Raw genomic sequence first — 17,680 nt, 5'->3', positions numbered from 1 at the left:
TGTCATATTTCCCGCCACCGCGAGGCGCCGCTCGGGAAAGCCGAAGTGGAAGAAGTTCTCGATTGGATGCTCGCTATTCTCGCGTAAGAGGAATCAGCCAATCAGAATGTGTATATCCTCCCGGAAAACCCCGCCCCCTCTCGACGTAGCCTTTGGTGGCGGGAAAAGTTCGGAAGTTTTCGCGCCGGGGCGGGGTCATCTGACGACCCTCCGCGCGGATCTGGGGGAAACGGTTCCCTAGCGGCGAGCATGGCGGGGACAGTGGTACTGGACGACATAGAGCTGCGAGAGGCGCAGAGAGATTACCTGGACTTCTTGGATGACGAGGTGAGGGAGGCGCGGGGGCGCGAGGCTCTGGCGCTTGGAGTCCCTGGGGACGCTGACGGGCCGAGGGAGGCCGCGGCAGATGCTGCTCCACGCGGGGCCGGGGCAGGGCCCGGAGCTCCCGGGAGGTCCGCCGAGCTTCCGGACTGTTGCGGCCGGGCCGGCGCCCTCAGGAGTCTTCCATTCCGGATCTCGGAACGTTTCTCGCGGTGGATTCCGTAGTTGGTTGGTCTCCTGTACGTGCAGCCTTGAGAGAGCGATCCTGTAACTCTCTGAAGTGCAGATGGTGGCGGGGTCTCGCGAAAGGCGACGGGTTTCTTTCAAGTGCGCACAAAATGGCTTTCGGAAATCACTCCCCGCTCTCTGAATTTGGAAGGAGTCGGGGTGGGGGTGCGGGGCAGGGCGAATGCTGTAGAACGTAGTGACCCGCTACCTTAGACCTGCAGATTTTAAGGACTGACTTCCCAACCGGGCGGAAAAGACTTCCTAACTTGGCCGCATTCTTTTTCAATGCCAAAGGAGATGCAGAAGAGAAGTGTTTGCTATGCTGGCAAAGGGGGTTTTGTATGCCACCCAGGATTGGAAGCCATAGAATATTGGTAAAGCATCTTGAAAGGGTTGATAATGCTGGGTCTGTAAACAAATAGTAAGGCTCCCTATTACTTTAGGTCCGGATATGAGAGAACTCTTTCCCTGTTATACAGCAGATTGGGAAATAGAATATTTTAATTCCCTACGTAATTCTTAAATGAAAACTCATTTTAATATGCTAATTTACATTTTGACATGATTTTTACTTGTCCTTTTAGACTTATTATGAGCTTGTTTTAATTCCCCATTAGAAGTTCAGAAATGACTGCATACAGAAAAGCTGCAGATGGTAATAGGAATAATAGCAGGGACGTTGAGGAGATCGTTATAACTCCTGCAACAGCCTCTTAGGGTGTATTTGGAATCTCATGCTAGTGAGTGAAAATGTGGAGAAATTTGAGGTCAGTTCTGCTGCAGAGATTGATTTATCTTGCTGTGAGAACTGCCTCTGTTTAAATACAGCCCTATTTTTGAATTTGTGGCTATTGTGATATGTGGTGGTTATTTTGCAGGAAGACCAGGGAATTTATCAGAGCAAAGTTCGGGAGCTGATCAGTGACAACCAGTACCGGTTGATTGTCAATGTAAATGACTTACGCAGGAAAAATGAGAAGAGGGCTAACCGGTAAGTGGTAAGGGTTCCCAAGAGGTTATCCTGGCTCTGGGTGACAATGGCTCCCCTTTCTTTTCCCCGGATTGGAACAGGCTTCCCAGGAGAGGACCTGGATGACATGTTTTTGGCCCTCATTGCCTCACCCGCTTCTGTTTTTCTCTTCTTCCCAAAGTAGGTGGTGGGTGTTTTCCTCTTTTTTTTTTAAGATTTTATTTATTTATTTCTCGGAGAGAAAGAGAGCGTACAAGCAGGGGAGCGTGAGGCAGAGGGAGAGGGAGAAGCAGGCTTCCCTCTGGGCAAGGAGCCCAATACGGGAGTGGATCCCAGGACCCTGGGATCATGACCTGGGCTGAAGGCAGCTGCTTAATCGACTGAGCCACCCAGACATCCCTGGTGTTTTCCTCTTAAGAGCTTCTCCTTCCATGTTTTAACTGAGTTACCATTTCTGCGTCTTTGAGAAGTTCAAGTTAGCTGTCAGTTATGTGTTTTACTGAGTCTTCTAGGACAGCAGGAGAAAGGCACTAGATTTTCACACTACTTTTATTTTTGAGGGTCGATTTTTTTCGAGTTTTTCTCGCTCTGCCTAATTATTTTCTCTCTCGTCCATGTCCAGCCTCCTGAGCAATGCCTTTGAGGAGCTGGTTGCCTTCCAGCGGGCTTTAAAGGATTTTGTGGCCTCCATTGATGCTACCTATGCCAAGCAGTATGAGGAGTTCTACATAGGATTGGAGGGCAGCTTTGGCTCCAAGCATGTCTCTCCCCGGACTCTTACCTCCTGCTTCCTCAGCTGTGTGGTCTGCGTGGAGGGCATCGTCACTAAGTGTGAGTGGCGTCAAGTCGGGGCTAAGGGAATGGAGGTGGGATAGCCCCTAAGGGGCTGGGGAAGCGGGAGAGGGCGAGTAGAGTTGGGTAGCATATAGCATCGAACTTAACAGGGTGGAGCTGGAAGGAGCTGTAGTGCGCACAATGATTAGGGGTCCAGAATGCTGAATTCTATCGAACTTAACAGGGTGAAGCTGGAAGGAGCTGTAGTGCGCACAATGATTAGGGGTCCAGAATGCTGAATTCTGCTGAGCGTAGGGGGGTCTTGCTCTTGGCGGTCTCCTCATTCTAACTCTGAACTCCTGTCATTTCTTGGCCAGGATCAGTTGTACTTGAAGTCTTATATAGACATGTTGATGTTCTAAATATAAATATAAAAATGAATAAATGACAACTGTTATTGAAACAGCTTAAACTAGTCAGAAGAGCACAGTGTTAGAGTCATGATAGACTTGCCTGGGTCAGATTCTGTCACTGTCTAGTTTGCATGACTTCATACGCATGTTTTCCATTGCTAGGCTCTCTAGTCCGTCCCAAAGTCGTCCGCAGTGTCCACTACTGCCCTGCTACCAAGAAGACTATAGAGCGACGTTATTCTGATCTCACCACCCTGGTGGCTTTTCCTTCCAGCTCTGTCTATCCCACCAAGGTGAGGGGAAGGAATTAATTGGGCTTCTTGGGAGGTTGGAATCAAAGATGTCTGTTTTAATGCAAATAATTGAGTGATACCTGAAGTCTTCTGAAGTAAATCAGATGAACAGTAAGGATTAATCTAAAGGAAAGATTAATTGCTAACCAGAGTTTAATACGAAAGTCTTCAATTCTTATTTTTTTAAAAAGAATAAATACTCTATAAAATTTGGCAGATTATGGAAGGATTGAAAAAGTCATTAATCTACATAGATCTTTTAGCAAAGTTATATATAACTTTATGATCTACTTGAAGTAATATGGGAGAATACTTACGCTATAATGTTACCATGAAATATTTGCGAATATTTTACTTTGGGTTGGGAGAAGAATGGCATTGGAAATGGCTTTATAGTGTTCAGATTGATCTGAACTGAGGACAGTGTGAGGCTCTCTTAATGAAACAGAAGAGGATTAATGTTGGTTACTTGATGTCTGAATTCATTCTATCAAAGAATACTTGCCCCTGCCATCAAATTTTTAATTGAGGGCCACTGTATCCAAAGAATTGCTAAGCACTGTGGAGGATACAGATATGAGTGAGACCCAGTTCTTACTTTCAACGCAATTGATGCAGGAATCTTAAAACAAGAGTGAGTACCTTAGAATTATAACTGAAGCATACTTTAGAATCATTTAGTCTGTCTCCAGGTGAAATGCTGAGATTTGGCGAGGTTAGGTGACTTGCACATGGTCCAGTCCTTAGTGATGACCCTCAGGGCTAGGACCCAAGTCCTTTTAGTTTCAGGCCAGTTGCATTTTCTAAGTCACCCTGCTCTCTTCTTCAGTAAGATCCCTCCTTCTAGAATGTCTTCAGTAACTACCCAGGGAGTAGTCTTCTGCTGATTATTGGGGCCAAGCTTCTTTGCTCAAGACCTGAAATACACTGAACTCCTGGAGGTCATCTAGTGTGGTACTGAGGAACATGGCTTTGGAGTTAATACTTGCCTGAAGTCCTGGCTCTGCAATTTCCTGTGTGACTTGGGGAACTTATTTAACCTCTCCAGCCTCGGTTTCCTTATTTGTTACATGTGAAAGGTACCTGCTTTACTGAGTTGTTAGGATGATTACATGAGATAATCTCATAAGATAATAGCACAATACCTTGTACGTAGTAAGCACTCAATAAGTGGCAGCTCTTGTGTTTTTAGAAAATTCAAATGGCAAGGAAGTAAAAGTTTAAAATATTTTTACTAAAGTTCAGTATACATACAGGAAAGTTGATATAAGTATGCAGCTCACTGAAATTTCACAAGCTGAAAATACCTGTAAAGTCAGCCTCCAAACCAGGAAACAGAACCTTCCTAGCACTCAGAAATGTTTGAGGGCCAACACTCCCCAAGGTTAACCCTATCCTGATATCTAGCAACATACAGTACTTTTGCCTGGTTTTTATATTTTATCTAAATATTGGGCTTCCTTTGTTCAACAGATGTTTTTGAGATTCATCCATGTTGTGTATAGGTGTATTTTATACATTTTCATTGCGGTATAGTGTTCATTTGGGTTGATATACCACATTTATTTGACCATTCTGTTGATAGCATTTGGATATTTTCTAATTTTTGGCTCTTGGGAATAATGCTGCTGTGAACATTGTAATATGTGGCTTTGGAAGAATGTTTCTGTCGGATATTACCTAGGAGTGGAAATATTATGTCATAGTACAGGGGAAATAATCTTAATTTAGATGTTAATATAGCCATGGTTCCCTCAGACTATAGTTGTCCCTTCCATTAGATGATTTGTTACTAGTACAGATGGGAATGGAAAAAACTGGAGAAGACATTTGGCTTTTTTTGTTCCTAGATACTAAAATCTCATGAGGTCATTTCCAAATCATATTTATTTCCTACAAAAAATGAGTGTGGCATTTCTAACACCAGGATGAGATAGCAATGCTTTTCTGTGTGTCTTTTTCAGGACGAGGAAAACAATCCCCTCGAGACCGAATATGGCCTTTCTGTCTATAAGGACCACCAGACCATAACTATCCAGGAGATGCCGGAGAAGGCCCCAGCTGGTCAACTTCCCCGCTCTGTGGACGTCATTCTGGATGATGACTTGGTAGATAAAGTGAAGCCTGGTGACCGAGTCCAGGTGGTGGGGACCTACCGTTGCCTTCCTGGAAAGAAGGGAGGCTACACCTCAGGGACCTTCAGGTAAAGGGGCAGTTGTGAGGTATTTGGCATGCTGCTAGCAGCTTGCATTTCTGATAGTATTCTTGCTCTAGTTTGCCATATTCTGGAGCATACATCAGACAGGTGGAGCAGTCTAGCTGCCTGGGAGATGGGATGCATCTTTTCCATCAGATAAAACTGGTAGTACTATCTTATGCTAAAAGTGGGAGTTACCGGTAACATGATTATAGCCTCTTGGCTTATGTGAGTTTCTCACGTATTCTCCCCTCCTCCTCATCCACACTTCTGTCTGAAGGAAGATCTGTGGGGCAGCAGAGGATAAATTCCTGAGGTGAAGAATCATCATCATATTTGTGTCGCAGACTAAGAGAGAATCATTTGTTGAATTCAGAACAACTTGGCTTTTTTCTCTTTATTGTTTTCTGATTTGCTGTTGGCTCTGATGTTAGGAATTGAAAACCTCAGGCTTCTTATTCCCCTCTTTGTCCCAGGACTATCCTGATTGCCTGTAACGTGAAGCAAATGAGCAAGGACGTTCAGCCTTCATTCTCTGCTGAGGATATAGCCAAGATCAAGAAGTTCAGTAAAACTCGTTCTAAGGTCCGAGCATCTTTTAGGGATTTGAGGGTGGGGATGGATTTGTTCGGGTTGTGTTTTGCATGGGCCGCCTTTCGTCTTTGTACTGGATCAGGAGGAGGGTCAAGGTTTTTTCTCTAAAGGATGTGGTGTTGGCTTTTACTTTGACCCAGTCAGCAAGTAAAAGGATGTTTTTGCCGTTTAATATTTCTGTTTTGTTACCTGCTGGGCTGCTAAGTGAACCTAATACAAGTACTAGAATAAGAGAATATCAATGTACCAGTAAGTCCATATGGAAGACAGTGGTGCTGCGTTGTTACTTTAGTTTAAGATAGGTTGTTTTTGTTTTAGTTCTCCAACTTGTTTTTCATTTTAAAGACAAAATGTCCATAGGTAGAATTGAAGAAAATACAGTTGACCCTTGTACAACACGAGTTTGAGCTCTGTGGGTTTGCTTGCTTGTGGGTTTTTTTCTGATAAATACAGTATGGTACTATAAATATGTTTCTCTTCCTTATGATTTTCTTCATGACATTTTCCTTTCTGTAGCTTACTTATTGTAAGAGTACAGCATATAGTACATATCAAACACAAAAATATGTTAATTGACTGCTTTTGTTATTGGTAAAGTGAGGTCAGCGGTGGGGTATTGGTAAAGTTTTGAGGGGATCAAAAGTTATATGTAGATTTGGGACTGCACGGGGGGTTGGCACCCCTAACTTCTGCATTGTTCAAGGGTCATCTGTGTATGCCTGTGTGATTAAGGTTACTGAAAAAACAAACCAAGCCAAACCAAAACAAAAGGTTACTGGAATCGCATTATACATTCTTATTAAACTTAAAGTGTTTTGAACCTGGAAATACTTTTTTCTTAAATATTAAACCTCTAAGCAGGTTTTGGAATACAGGCTTTCTCTTTATCTGTTCTGACAATGGTCTGTTCAGTGTACAGTTAAAAACAGTGTCTACATTTGTGGAGTTCTTCAAGCATTTTTATAAGCTAAAGTATAAAGCAGAGCTCAGCAAAACCCCACTGAATCTCACTAGGCTTTTCACATCTTTGGTTATTCCTCCTGTAGGATATCTTTGACCAGCTGGCCAGGTCATTGGCCCCTAGCATCCATGGGCACGACTATGTTAAGAAGGCAATTCTCTGCTTGCTCTTGGGAGGGGTGGAACGAGACCTTGAAAATGGCAGCCACATCCGTGGGGACATCAATATTCTCCTGATCGGTATGGCATTGGGGATCAGATTCTTGGTCTTCCCTTGTGGAGTGTGCTTGTGGGAATCTATAATCTGTAAGATTGTGTATTCTCTACCTGGTGTATTTCATTTCCATCAAAGGGCAGAAGACTAAAATGAACCTTTTCTTACTATTCTCATTTTTGTATTTCCTGATTTATAATGTCTGAAATATATTCTTCCTGTAACTTGCCATTACAAGTGAAAGGAATATTATTTACAACCAGTTACTGTGAATTTCTGTTATGCCAAGAGCTGTACTAGAAAAGTAGAACTTGCTGGGGGTCGGGGGGAGGAGTTTCCTAGCAAGTCACCACTGCCCCATCCAATTACAGGGGACCCATCGGTTGCCAAGTCTCAGCTTCTACGCTATGTTCTGTGCACTGCTCCCCGGGCTATCCCCACCACTGGCCGGGGCTCCTCTGGAGTGGGTCTGACGGCTGCTGTCACTACAGACCAGGAAACCGGTAAGGGTCTAAGGGTCTTTGGCAAAAGTCCAGCAGTGAGATCAAGCATAGTTTCCTTGAGTTTGCTCTTGGGAAGCTTGTACTGGGAAGATACACTAGAAAGGTTAGTTTGAGCCAGGCTGTAGAAGACTGAGTATCCTCTGGCAATAGGGGGTGAATTATTTAAGTCTTTGGGTGGCCCTCTATGGATAAGAATGTCTCCTAGAAGACAGTTTTTGAAGGAGAAACCTTTGCAAATTGGAAGGGAAATAAAAATGGAGATTGTGCTATTTTATAAGTTGGAGAAAGGGATTTGAAGACTAGTGAAAAGAGAGCAGAGATCTAGTTGGGGAATCACTTGAGGATGAAGATAGAGAATCGATGAAAGAAGTTTGTTGGAGGCTGGCTACTTAGGGATCATTCAGATTGGAGGTAAAGAGGTTGACCCATGAGGGTTTTTCTCTGAGTCTCTAGGAACTGACTGCTCCTCACTGTATTCTCGTGAACAACATTGAGTGCTTAGGAAGGAGATTGAAATCTCTCCCCTCGTCTTCTACAACCTGGATAGTAAAACGTATCTTTACCTCCTTTCGTAGGGGAGCGCCGGCTGGAAGCAGGGGCCATGGTCCTTGCTGACCGTGGTGTGGTTTGCATCGATGAATTTGACAAGATGTCCGATATGGACCGCACGGCCATCCATGAAGTGATGGAGCAGGGTCGAGTCACCATCGCCAAGGCTGGCATCCATGCTCGGTTGAATGCCCGCTGCAGTGTTTTGGCAGCTGCCAACCCCGTCTATGGCAGGGTGAGTGGAATCAGGCACTTTACCGTTGTCCTCACCTTTGTTTGGTTTTGCTGAGTAGCTGGGCCATGAAGTTGATTCTTGGTGTCCCGGAGGAATAATAGGCCAAAGATTAAGTTAAGCTCATCCCTGGTTTGGCTGTTGTCCTTGATTTAGGGCAGTGGTTTGTCACTTTTTCATCCACATCAGAATCCCCTGGAAAGTTATTTATTTAAAATAACTTTAAAAATACAAAGAAGAAAACAAAAGTGACCTGCACTCAAAACCCAGTAACCCGTATTGCCATTACAACAAAAGTACCATATGCAGATGGTTAGATGTATAAACAGAACAGGGAGTGCAGTATGGGCATTAAAAGCCTTCCTTTGCTCTCCTGTCCCTTCTCTGAGAGAGAACCACTAACAACTCTTGAGTGGGGAAACAAAAACTTAAGTGTGTACCAACAACCATAATGGCTCCTTGTTACCAAATTCGTCTGTTTATCTTTGTTTTTCGCTATGATGATGATGTGCTAAGGTGTGTCTTTTATATTTATCCAGTTTGGAGTTTGCCGAATTTTGCTTTTCTTTTTTCTTTTTTTTTGGGGGGGGGCAGCTGTCTTATATTCCATTGTATGGCTTTATAGTAATTTGTTTAGTTTCTTTGATGGGCATTTGGCATTTTCCCTTTTCCCCCTTGCTATTATGAAATGAAGTTGCAGTGAATATCCCTTTATATGTATTTTGTTACACATATCTGTATGATAAATGCTTAGTAACAGAATCGCTGGATTAAAGAGTTATATGCATTTTCATTTTGGTAGAGATTGCCAAATTGCCCTCTTTAAAGATTGTACCATAATACTACTATTAACTAAGATTTACAAGTAATTTGCTTTTATCCTCACGATAACCTTGTGGGTAGGTAGTTATTATCCTTATCTTACAGGTGAGAAAATGGAGACATAAAAAATTAAGTAACTTACTCAAGAGTCGCAAACTAGAAAACGGCAGAGTCAGGATTTGAACCCAGAGCCCATACTGTGCTCTGGCAATTTACAATTCCACAGTGTATGGGGTTACCTGTTTTCGTGGAGTTTTTTAAACATGCAGGTGCCTGGTCCCCAGTCCAGGGTTTCTGAATTCAAATCTTTGGGTTGGGGCTTTTGGTAGCTGTGGTTTAGAAAGGCTCCATAGGTTGGTGATAGTGCATAGCTTGGGTTGAGATCCTTGGTTTTTAGATTAATGGTAACATATGTTTATGTCATCCTGAAGAATTATATTGGGAAATGTAGGGAGAAAGTGGCTGGTCCTGAAATGGGAACGTGGTCAGAATCATTATTAATGTTACCCACAAGGATGTTAGACCCCTGACTGTGAAGTGTCTGCGGCTCGGTAGCCTCAGAGGCCCAGAATTGAAAGATAAAAAAGTATAGCGGTTCTTGAGTCCCAGGGAAGATCTCCCTTGATCTTTAAGACTTTATGATTTATAGATCATCGACCATTTTCGTTGCGATTTTACTCATTACCTTCTGAGTAAGGGACGCCAAAGTTTCCAAGTGTTTTTGGCTTAGCCAGCTTGTCAGTAACAGGCAGGGGAGAAGGATTCATCTGTCAGGGTTAGTCCTGCTCTGGGAATGGCGGGAGCAGATAAAACTTGGGAAGGAGGACGCTGGTTTCGAGACCTACGATAAGCTTATTAGCGGCACCTCATCTAGGAGGGGGGCTCTGAGTTCGCTCAGGTCTCCCGAAGCTTCAGTGAGGAAGGGTTGCAGACAGACGAACTGAGTAAGTATTTTAATCGCTTTAAATAGCCTCCTTGTCCTCCCTTCCCATTGATGTCGCCTCCACTTTCCTTTTTCCTTCCGTTGCACAGTATGATCAGTATAAGACCCCCATGGAGAACATTGGGCTGCAGGACTCACTGCTATCCCGGTTTGACTTGCTCTTCATCATGCTGGATCAGATGGACCCTGAGCAGGATCGGGAGATCTCGGACCATGTCCTTAGGATGCACCGTTACAGGGCCCCCGGGGAACAGGACGGCGATGGTGAGGCCGAGGGAAGAGTCAGACTGATGAATGGAGGGGCACCTAAACAGATGCGGTTATTCTCAGACCTGGCCCAGGTCGTGGTGGGTGTTTCCGTTTCTGGGTTGATGTTGAAGGTGCCTTTGCCTGCGTGACCACTCCCTTCTTGCTCTCTGGGAGTTATTGTAAGGTGTGTCTTTTGTCCATTTCTGGGTCTAGGAACACCTTTGAGCATCTTCTGGGAGCTAGGTGGTTCCACCTTTCTTATTTGTGGGCTCCACGTGTTTATGTGTCTTTGCTTTATTAGTATTTTCTCTCTTAAGAAGAAGCAATTTCTTACTCTCCTTTCTCCCAACTTGGGTTTTCCAGCTATGCCTTTGGGTAGTGCCGTGGATATCCTGGCCACAGACGATCCCGATTTTAACCAGGAAGACCAGCAGGACACCCAGATTTATGAGAAGCATGACAACCTTCTGCATGGGACTAAGAAGAAAAAGTGAGCATTCTTCATACTTCTCCCTTGAGGGAACCTGAGATTTCTGTCATATTAGCATGTTTTTATGTGCTGCCCAGGCAAGATCATGCTTGGATTCGTAGCCATGTGGCCCTGTTTTCTTTTCTGGATCCCACACTTAGATACTTCTTTTCCTGGCCAGTTGCCTTGTGTTTGTGGCGAATGGGTTTAGGTTCTCATCTTCCTAAAAGGAAGGCTTTGACAACATGCTCAACTGATGGTGGGTATATTATGTTATCCTTGTATGTGAAGTACTGCACAAGTCCTTTAGCCGTTTGTGACAAGCTGCTGTTAAAGGGACAGTAGATGGCATGCCCTGGGTGCTGTGCAGGTGGATTTGGATAAGGGAGACTAAGGTTCGAGTCACAAAATGGGAGATCTTATACCTTATTTAGGGCTGTGGTGCAGTAGGAAGCAAATAGATTCAAACGTGTCATTTAAGAACGTGGAATTTAGAGTCAGAAAACTGAATTTAAGTCTCCTCTGAGCTGTAGTTTTTAACCTATTAAATAGGGCAAATAATACCTAAACTTTTACCTCACAAATACCTAAGTAATAGCTACAGAATTCAATCGATATACGTGAAAGGGTCTCGTACACGTTCTATATAAGTGGGATTTATGATAACGTATTTTAGATTGTATCTCTGCCACTTGACCTTGACTTCTCTGAGGAGAGGCCAAGCCCCCAGCCTAGTCAGATGCCGAGGTGTGGCAGAGAAGAAGAATACACTGTGTGTGCCTGCAGGGAGAAGATGGTGAGTGCAGCGTTCATGAGGAAGTACATCCACGTGGCCAAAATCATCAAGCCCATCCTAACTCCGGACTCGGCTGCCTACATTGCCGAAGAGTACTCACGCCTGCGCAGCCAAGACAGCATGAGCTCAGACACTGCCAGGGTGAGTCCCCACAGGGAAGATGGACCTGGGAATTCTTGAAGTCGAAGGCTGGGGAGTTCCTGTTATCTGGGTGCTCTGGAAGCATTTCAGCTTAGGGATTCCTCACCTTTTTTCTGGTCTGAAGGGCTTCCTGTTCTCCCAATTCTAATCATTTCCTTCTACAAAGGAAAATGAAGTGAGAACACCTTTATCTCATTAGTTCAGAGGACATCGGCTTCCAGAAGCTGTGATTCCATTCAGCAAACATAAGGAGCCACTACTGGAAACTGAACTGGTGTCTGTTCTTACATGCAGGGTTAAAATAGGAAGAGCTCTCCTCAGAGAACTCAGATCTGGAACTTAGGAGGCAGGAAGGTAGATGGAAAGATCATATATGCCTGTTTATAAATATCTACCACAGTGTGGTACCTAAAAGGAAATGAATGTGAAAGATGATTAGAGTGAGTTTAGATGAAGAAGCTATTAGTTTTTCCTTTAGACTTTATAGAAGGGGTATGAATTTGAGGGAAGAGTGTGTGGTATTTGAGCTGGACTTTGACAAATGATTAGTTGGGTAACCATAATGGTTAGCCAAAGCTGTTTCTAGAAATCTGCCTGTGAATTTATCTAAACTCTTTGGGGCAGTAGAGTTCATACAGGATTTCATGGCAGAAAGACCCAAGTCCAAGACCGTTGTTACGTGCTGTAGACATAGACTCTTGGATTTAGACATGATCCCAGGTCACCTATTCCAGCCTCACACCCAGACAGGCATTCCATCTTCTGGAATTTCTGCAAAGACTTCCTTGACATCTCCAGTGGCAGCATGTCCGGCACATCACTGCATTGAAATGTTAGAATATTCTTCTATTTATTGGGCTTAAACCCATGGGGCTTAATTTTGTTTTCTGGGGATTGTGTATGACTTGTCTTCTTCAGATTAAGCAGCCCCTTTTCTTTTTAATTGTTTCCCTCACCATGTGAACATGTTCCAGTGTGTCAGAAGCCTTCTCATTGAACAAAACACTGTTTTAGTTGTGGTCTTAGTGGGTCTGGTAAATCTCTCACTTTGGATTCTGTAGTTCTGCTAATGCAAGCTGGGATTTCACTTGCTTTTTAGGTTATCCGGGAATTGGACCTTATAATGGAGTGTGTAACTGCCATACTCTGGTAGCTTTTAAATCATTTTAAAAGATTGGGTGAATTTATTTAAAAGTGAATATATTTGTTTTTGAATGTGGGATGGGGTATTGTTTATACCATTCCATGGGGTATAAATAATACCCCATCCCATGATAATTTGGGAAACTGGAAAGTAGAAGTGACCAGATCAAGGATTATACAATGGGAGATGTGGGGGTATGACAGAAGGAACTAGCCCTCTGTTCTGATCCCAGGTCTTCAGCTAATTTTTGGGCCTGCACAGATTTCTTCACATCTCAGCTCACAGTTTTTTTTATCCATGAAATGAGAAGGTTGGATAATGTCAGGGTTGCTTAACTAGGTGGGCACATCATAATCACCTGAAACTTAAAGAGAATACACATCCAGTCCTAAACATAGACATTCTGATTCATTAGGTCAGAGATGCCATTCAGCCAATAGCATTTAAAAAAGATAGAAGCACACCAGTTTGGTATGCACCCACCCCCATGAGAACCACTTGATGAGAACATGCCAGAATTCTGTTCATCCTCTGGACTTGAATTTATCCAACTTTAAAAATTTGTCCTCAGATGACCTCTTTCACGCCCTTCCTTTAGTGTGACCTTGCCCAAGGTCACTTGAAACGCTGAGTCCTATTTCCTCAACTATAAAATTTGGAGAAGTTATCGAGAGTGTTAAACAATGCAGTTGATACAAAAGCAAAGTTCCTGGAGCATTGCAGATTGGCAGTAAAGGATTATTTTTCCTCCTTCACTATTGTAGTCTTTCTAGCCTTTTTTCTTTCCAGCTGTAAGATGCCTCATTTTCTTCTTCCTTGTTCACCTACCCTTTTCTCCCTCAACACTCATATTTCCTTGGCTGTTTTTATTTTTGTGAATTTTATGTGGTGTTTATACAGAATACAGAGCTCTGAATCCTTTGCTTTTACTTCCTAGAGTCATTCTGGTAGTATCTTTGTCCTTTTTTGTACAGTGGGAATGATAGGCAAGCCTAAGGAATTCTGGACAAGTAATCCTCCCTTGTTTTGTTCCCCAGACATCACCAGTTACAGCCCGGACACTGGAGACTCTGATTCGATTGGCCACAGCCCATGCCAAGGCGCGCATGAGCAAGACCGTGGACCTGCAGGATGCAGAGGAAGCTGTGGAGTTGGTCCAGTATGCTTACTTCAAGAAGGTGAGGGTTCACATGGTTGGGCCTGAGAGCTCCTTCTGAGTAAATGTTCGTGCTTGGGCTGCCCAGCCCTCCATGGTGACACCTGCATTTAGGTCATCAGTGGAAAGCAGCATCTAGCTGGGAAGCTTTAAAATACTGATGCCAGAGGCCCCAGAGATTCTGGTTTCATTGGTGTGCTGCACCATCAGTCGACTGCTTCTTTGCCTATTCATACTTCCTTTGTCTCCTAAAAAAGTAGATGTTTCCAAAGGATTAACCTGGGTGATCTTCCTCTTCCCTCTGTACCTTTTCCTTTGCCAGTCTCTTCAAGTATCCCATTGGCATCTCAAAACTCACATCAAAAGTTGAACTCTCGGGACGCCTGGGTGGCTTAGTTGGCTAAGCGTCTGCCTTCGGCTCAGGTCATGATCCCAGGGTCCTGGGATCGAGTCCCACATCTGGCTCCTTGCTCAGTGGGGAGCTGCTTCTCCCTCTGCCTGCCACTCCCCTGCTTGTGCGTTCTCACTGTCTCTCTCTCACACACAAATAAATAGATAAAACAATCTTAAAAAAAAAAAAAGTTGAACTCTCAAACTTGGACCTGTTACTCTGTTTTTGCTTCTGCTTGTAACATTGTTTCTTTCATTTTAGACACCAAGCCTTGAAGCCTTCACTGTCTTTTCCTTGTTGCCCACCTCCTCTCCAGTTCAGTGAACCGTAGCCCTCTGGGGTTTAGTTGTGGGTCTGATAGGCTTTTTCTGGCTTACTCTTTTTGCTAGGGTGGGAGTTATCTTAAATTTAAATTAACCACCTGATCTATAAAGAAATGGATTGTTTTCCACTTAACCGTTATGGGCTGGACTTTTTTTTCATTCACTTCTTTGTTCCTTAAATACTCATTAAGTATCTACTATGTCAAAGGAATTGAACATACCTCTCAGCATTTTTTTTTTTAAAGACTTAACTTATTTATTTTAGAGAAAGCCCAGGAGGAGGGGCAGAGGGACAGGGAGAGAGAATCACAAGCAGACTCCCTGCTGAACAAGGAGTCGATACGGGGCTTAGTCCCATGACGCTGAGATCATGACCTGAGCTGACACCAAGAGTTGGACGTTTAACCGACTGAGCCAGCCAGGCGCCCCACCTCTCAGCATTTTTAAAGATGGGCAGCAGCCTATTCCTCTGCCCCCAGTTCTGGGACTCAGGGACGAAAGAAGCTCGCTCAGTCATTAGACCCATGAAGTTATTTCTGCTGATGGTGTAGAAGGGACTCTTACTCAGAGTTTTTCATTCAGTTTCCCAGCATCAGTGACCCTTCCCACCCACCCATGCTTGGCTTGGTCTTAGGTTCTAGAGAAGGAGAAGAAACGAAAGAAGCGAAATGAGGGTGAATCAGAGACAGAGGATGAAGAGGAGAAAAGCCAGGAGGACCAAGAGCAGAGGAGCAAGAGGTAAGGCTGAGCGAAGAGAAAGGAGACAAAGACATAAGTTGGGGGAGGGGAGGGAGGTGGATCAGTACTGCTGGTTGACATCAAGTTGTTGTTGGGAAAGGGTGCCTAGGTCTGTAGGGTTGGAGGCCACTGACAACCTAGGCAAAGTAGAGAGCTTAGCTAGCCCCTCTGTTCTTTCATATGCTGCCTTTTTTGTTGTTGTTTAAGATTTATTTATTTTAGAGCGAGAGAGCGACCTTGTGTGCACATGGCGGGGTAGGGGGGTGAGGGCAGAGAGAGAAACTTTAGTAGACTTCCATGCTGAGCATGGAGCCTGATGCAGGGCTTGATCCCCTAACCCTGAGATCAGGGCCTGAGCAGAAACTTAAGAGTCTTGGATGCCTAACCGCCTGTGCCCCTCAGGCGCCCCTGGTAGGATGCTTTTGACCTCTTTCCTGCTAAAGAAATGCTAAGTAGCAGGAGCACACTGACTCAAACAGGTTTTTGAGTGTATTTTGCAGAATCCTTTCCTCATGGTATTCATGCTTGTGATTGAATGTCTAAGGTGGCTGGTAGAGAAAAAGAGCATTGGGAAGCAGGGCCTGTTTGTGTTCTAGTCCAGAGACTTTTGGTCTCTTTCAAGAAAAAGTAACAATTTATGTAGGCCTGGGCCTAGCATTTTGCTTTGATTGTAGATTGTTCTAGTTCTTTTTCTCTGGTCAGAGGCCCAGGATGGATTTCTCCAAAGCCTTTCTCTTAACTGCTATGGGTATTTTAGGAGGAGGACTCGTCACTCTGATGCCAAAGATGGGGACTCCTATGACCCCTATGACTTCAGTGACACAGAGGAGGAAATGCCTCAAGGTGAGTGACTGTCTCCTGTTAATAAAGAGGTGGTTCCTTTGACTGCTAACTTTAGTTGCTCTGTGTACTACATTTTCTGGTGCGTTGCCATTTGGTGTCCTGCTCAGGGCCCTGTGTCCCAAGAGGTTTGTCCCAAGAGAACCTTGGGAAACCCAGTCAAAACTTTGGAAACTGGGCTTTGCTCAGTTGCTGCTTCCTTCCTGAGGAACTGCACTCTTTGCCAAGCCTGGCATAAGCATCTCAGATAACATATGTTGCGGGTCTCTTGCCCGACTCATTTTCTTCACCCTGGCTGGTTCCAGAAGAACCCTAGGAAGTGGGTGTTCAGTAGGCTCAGTGAGGTGTGGGGAGTGGAGATTATTTTCCTGGTGTCTGTGGAAATGGAAGTGGCTTCACCGTGTTGTCTTCCCATTATCTGCAACCATTTATCCTCTGAAGTGCACACCCCAAAGACAGCCGACTCACAGGAGACCAAGGAGTCCCAGAAGGTGGAATTGAGTGAATCCAGGTGAGTAGAAAGGTGGTTTTTAAAATGGTATTATTTCTCAATGTGCAGGAAGCTCTAAATTTGACTGTTGGGGGATACCTATACTGTATTAACACTTAAATCGATCTTGCCTGAGAGCTTTTGGGTTTGTATACTTCTCCTTTATCCATCTTCTCCTGACTTGGACAGGTTGAAGGAGTTCAAGGTGGCCCTCTTGGATGTGTTCCGGGAAGCTCACGCACAGTCAGTGGGCATGAATCGCCTCACAGAATCCATCAACCAGGACAGAGAAGAGCCCTTCTCTTCAGCAGAGATCCAGGCTGCGCTGAGCAAGATGCAGGATGACAACCAGGTCATGGTCTCTGAGGGCATCATCTTCCTCATCTGAGGATAACTCATCTCTGAACTTTGGGAGCTGTGCCAAGAATGTTTCTTCCATATTTTCTCTCCCTGCTCCTGCCAGTCTTTGCCTTCATTTCCTGAATAACAGTGTTAATTGAACCGAAGTTGAGGGACATGTGACAAACCTGAGCTTTGGGAATGGGTAATGAAAGCTGCTGTGGGGTGAAGAGAAGAAAGTGGGCAAGGACTAAGACTGTTGTATCTTCATTCATTCATTCATTCTCCTTCTCTCCCACCCAGAACAAACCAAACCATTGTTCGTGGTAAATAACATATAACCGCTGAGGATATGGGGGGGGCACAGCTGGTTTCTGCTTATCCTTTCCTTGTTTGTTGGCTGTTTTTTCTTTCCTGAGCACATTGGTCTGGAATAGTCTTTGGGTTGTTCTGTGCTGGTGGGAGTGAAGCTCTGAAGCAAGTCATGAAGGCAAGAAAGCTTTCTTTTCTGTAGCACCAGTTAAAACTAATACATATTTCTGGCTTAAGTGTCCAACACATTGAATAAACTTAACCTATTTTTATATTATA

At 44.2% G+C, this 17,680-nt stretch overlaps 1 protein-coding gene across 1 annotated transcript; it reads left to right on the top strand.

The window, feature by feature from the left end:
• The first annotated feature begins 33 nt into the window (after positions 1-33).
• On the top strand, positions 34-17,680 carry MCM3 (minichromosome maintenance complex component 3). The gene is made up of 17 exons (XM_025890336.2): positions 34-327; positions 1,428-1,540; positions 2,142-2,350; positions 2,869-2,999; positions 4,964-5,202; positions 5,673-5,781; positions 6,837-6,990; positions 7,336-7,467; positions 8,043-8,251; positions 10,103-10,277; positions 10,626-10,752; positions 11,518-11,668; positions 13,850-13,990; positions 15,317-15,420; positions 16,178-16,263; positions 16,702-16,771; positions 16,940-17,680. The coding sequence occupies exons 1-17, from the start codon at positions 250-252 to the stop codon at positions 17,136-17,138; spliced, it is 2,427 nt and encodes an 808-aa protein (XP_025746121.1). The 5' UTR covers positions 34-249; the 3' UTR covers positions 17,139-17,680.

This window comes from Callorhinus ursinus, unplaced genomic scaffold (genome assembly GCF_003265705.2).
Source record: "Callorhinus ursinus isolate GAN/ISIS: 27379988/994484 unplaced genomic scaffold, GSC_fseal_2.0 scaffold22, whole genome shotgun sequence".
Classification (NCBI taxonomy): Eukaryota; Metazoa; Chordata; class Mammalia; order Carnivora; family Otariidae; genus Callorhinus; species Callorhinus ursinus.
Note: the sequence above shows the minus strand (reverse complement) of the source record. Positions and strands in the feature narration are given on the sequence as shown.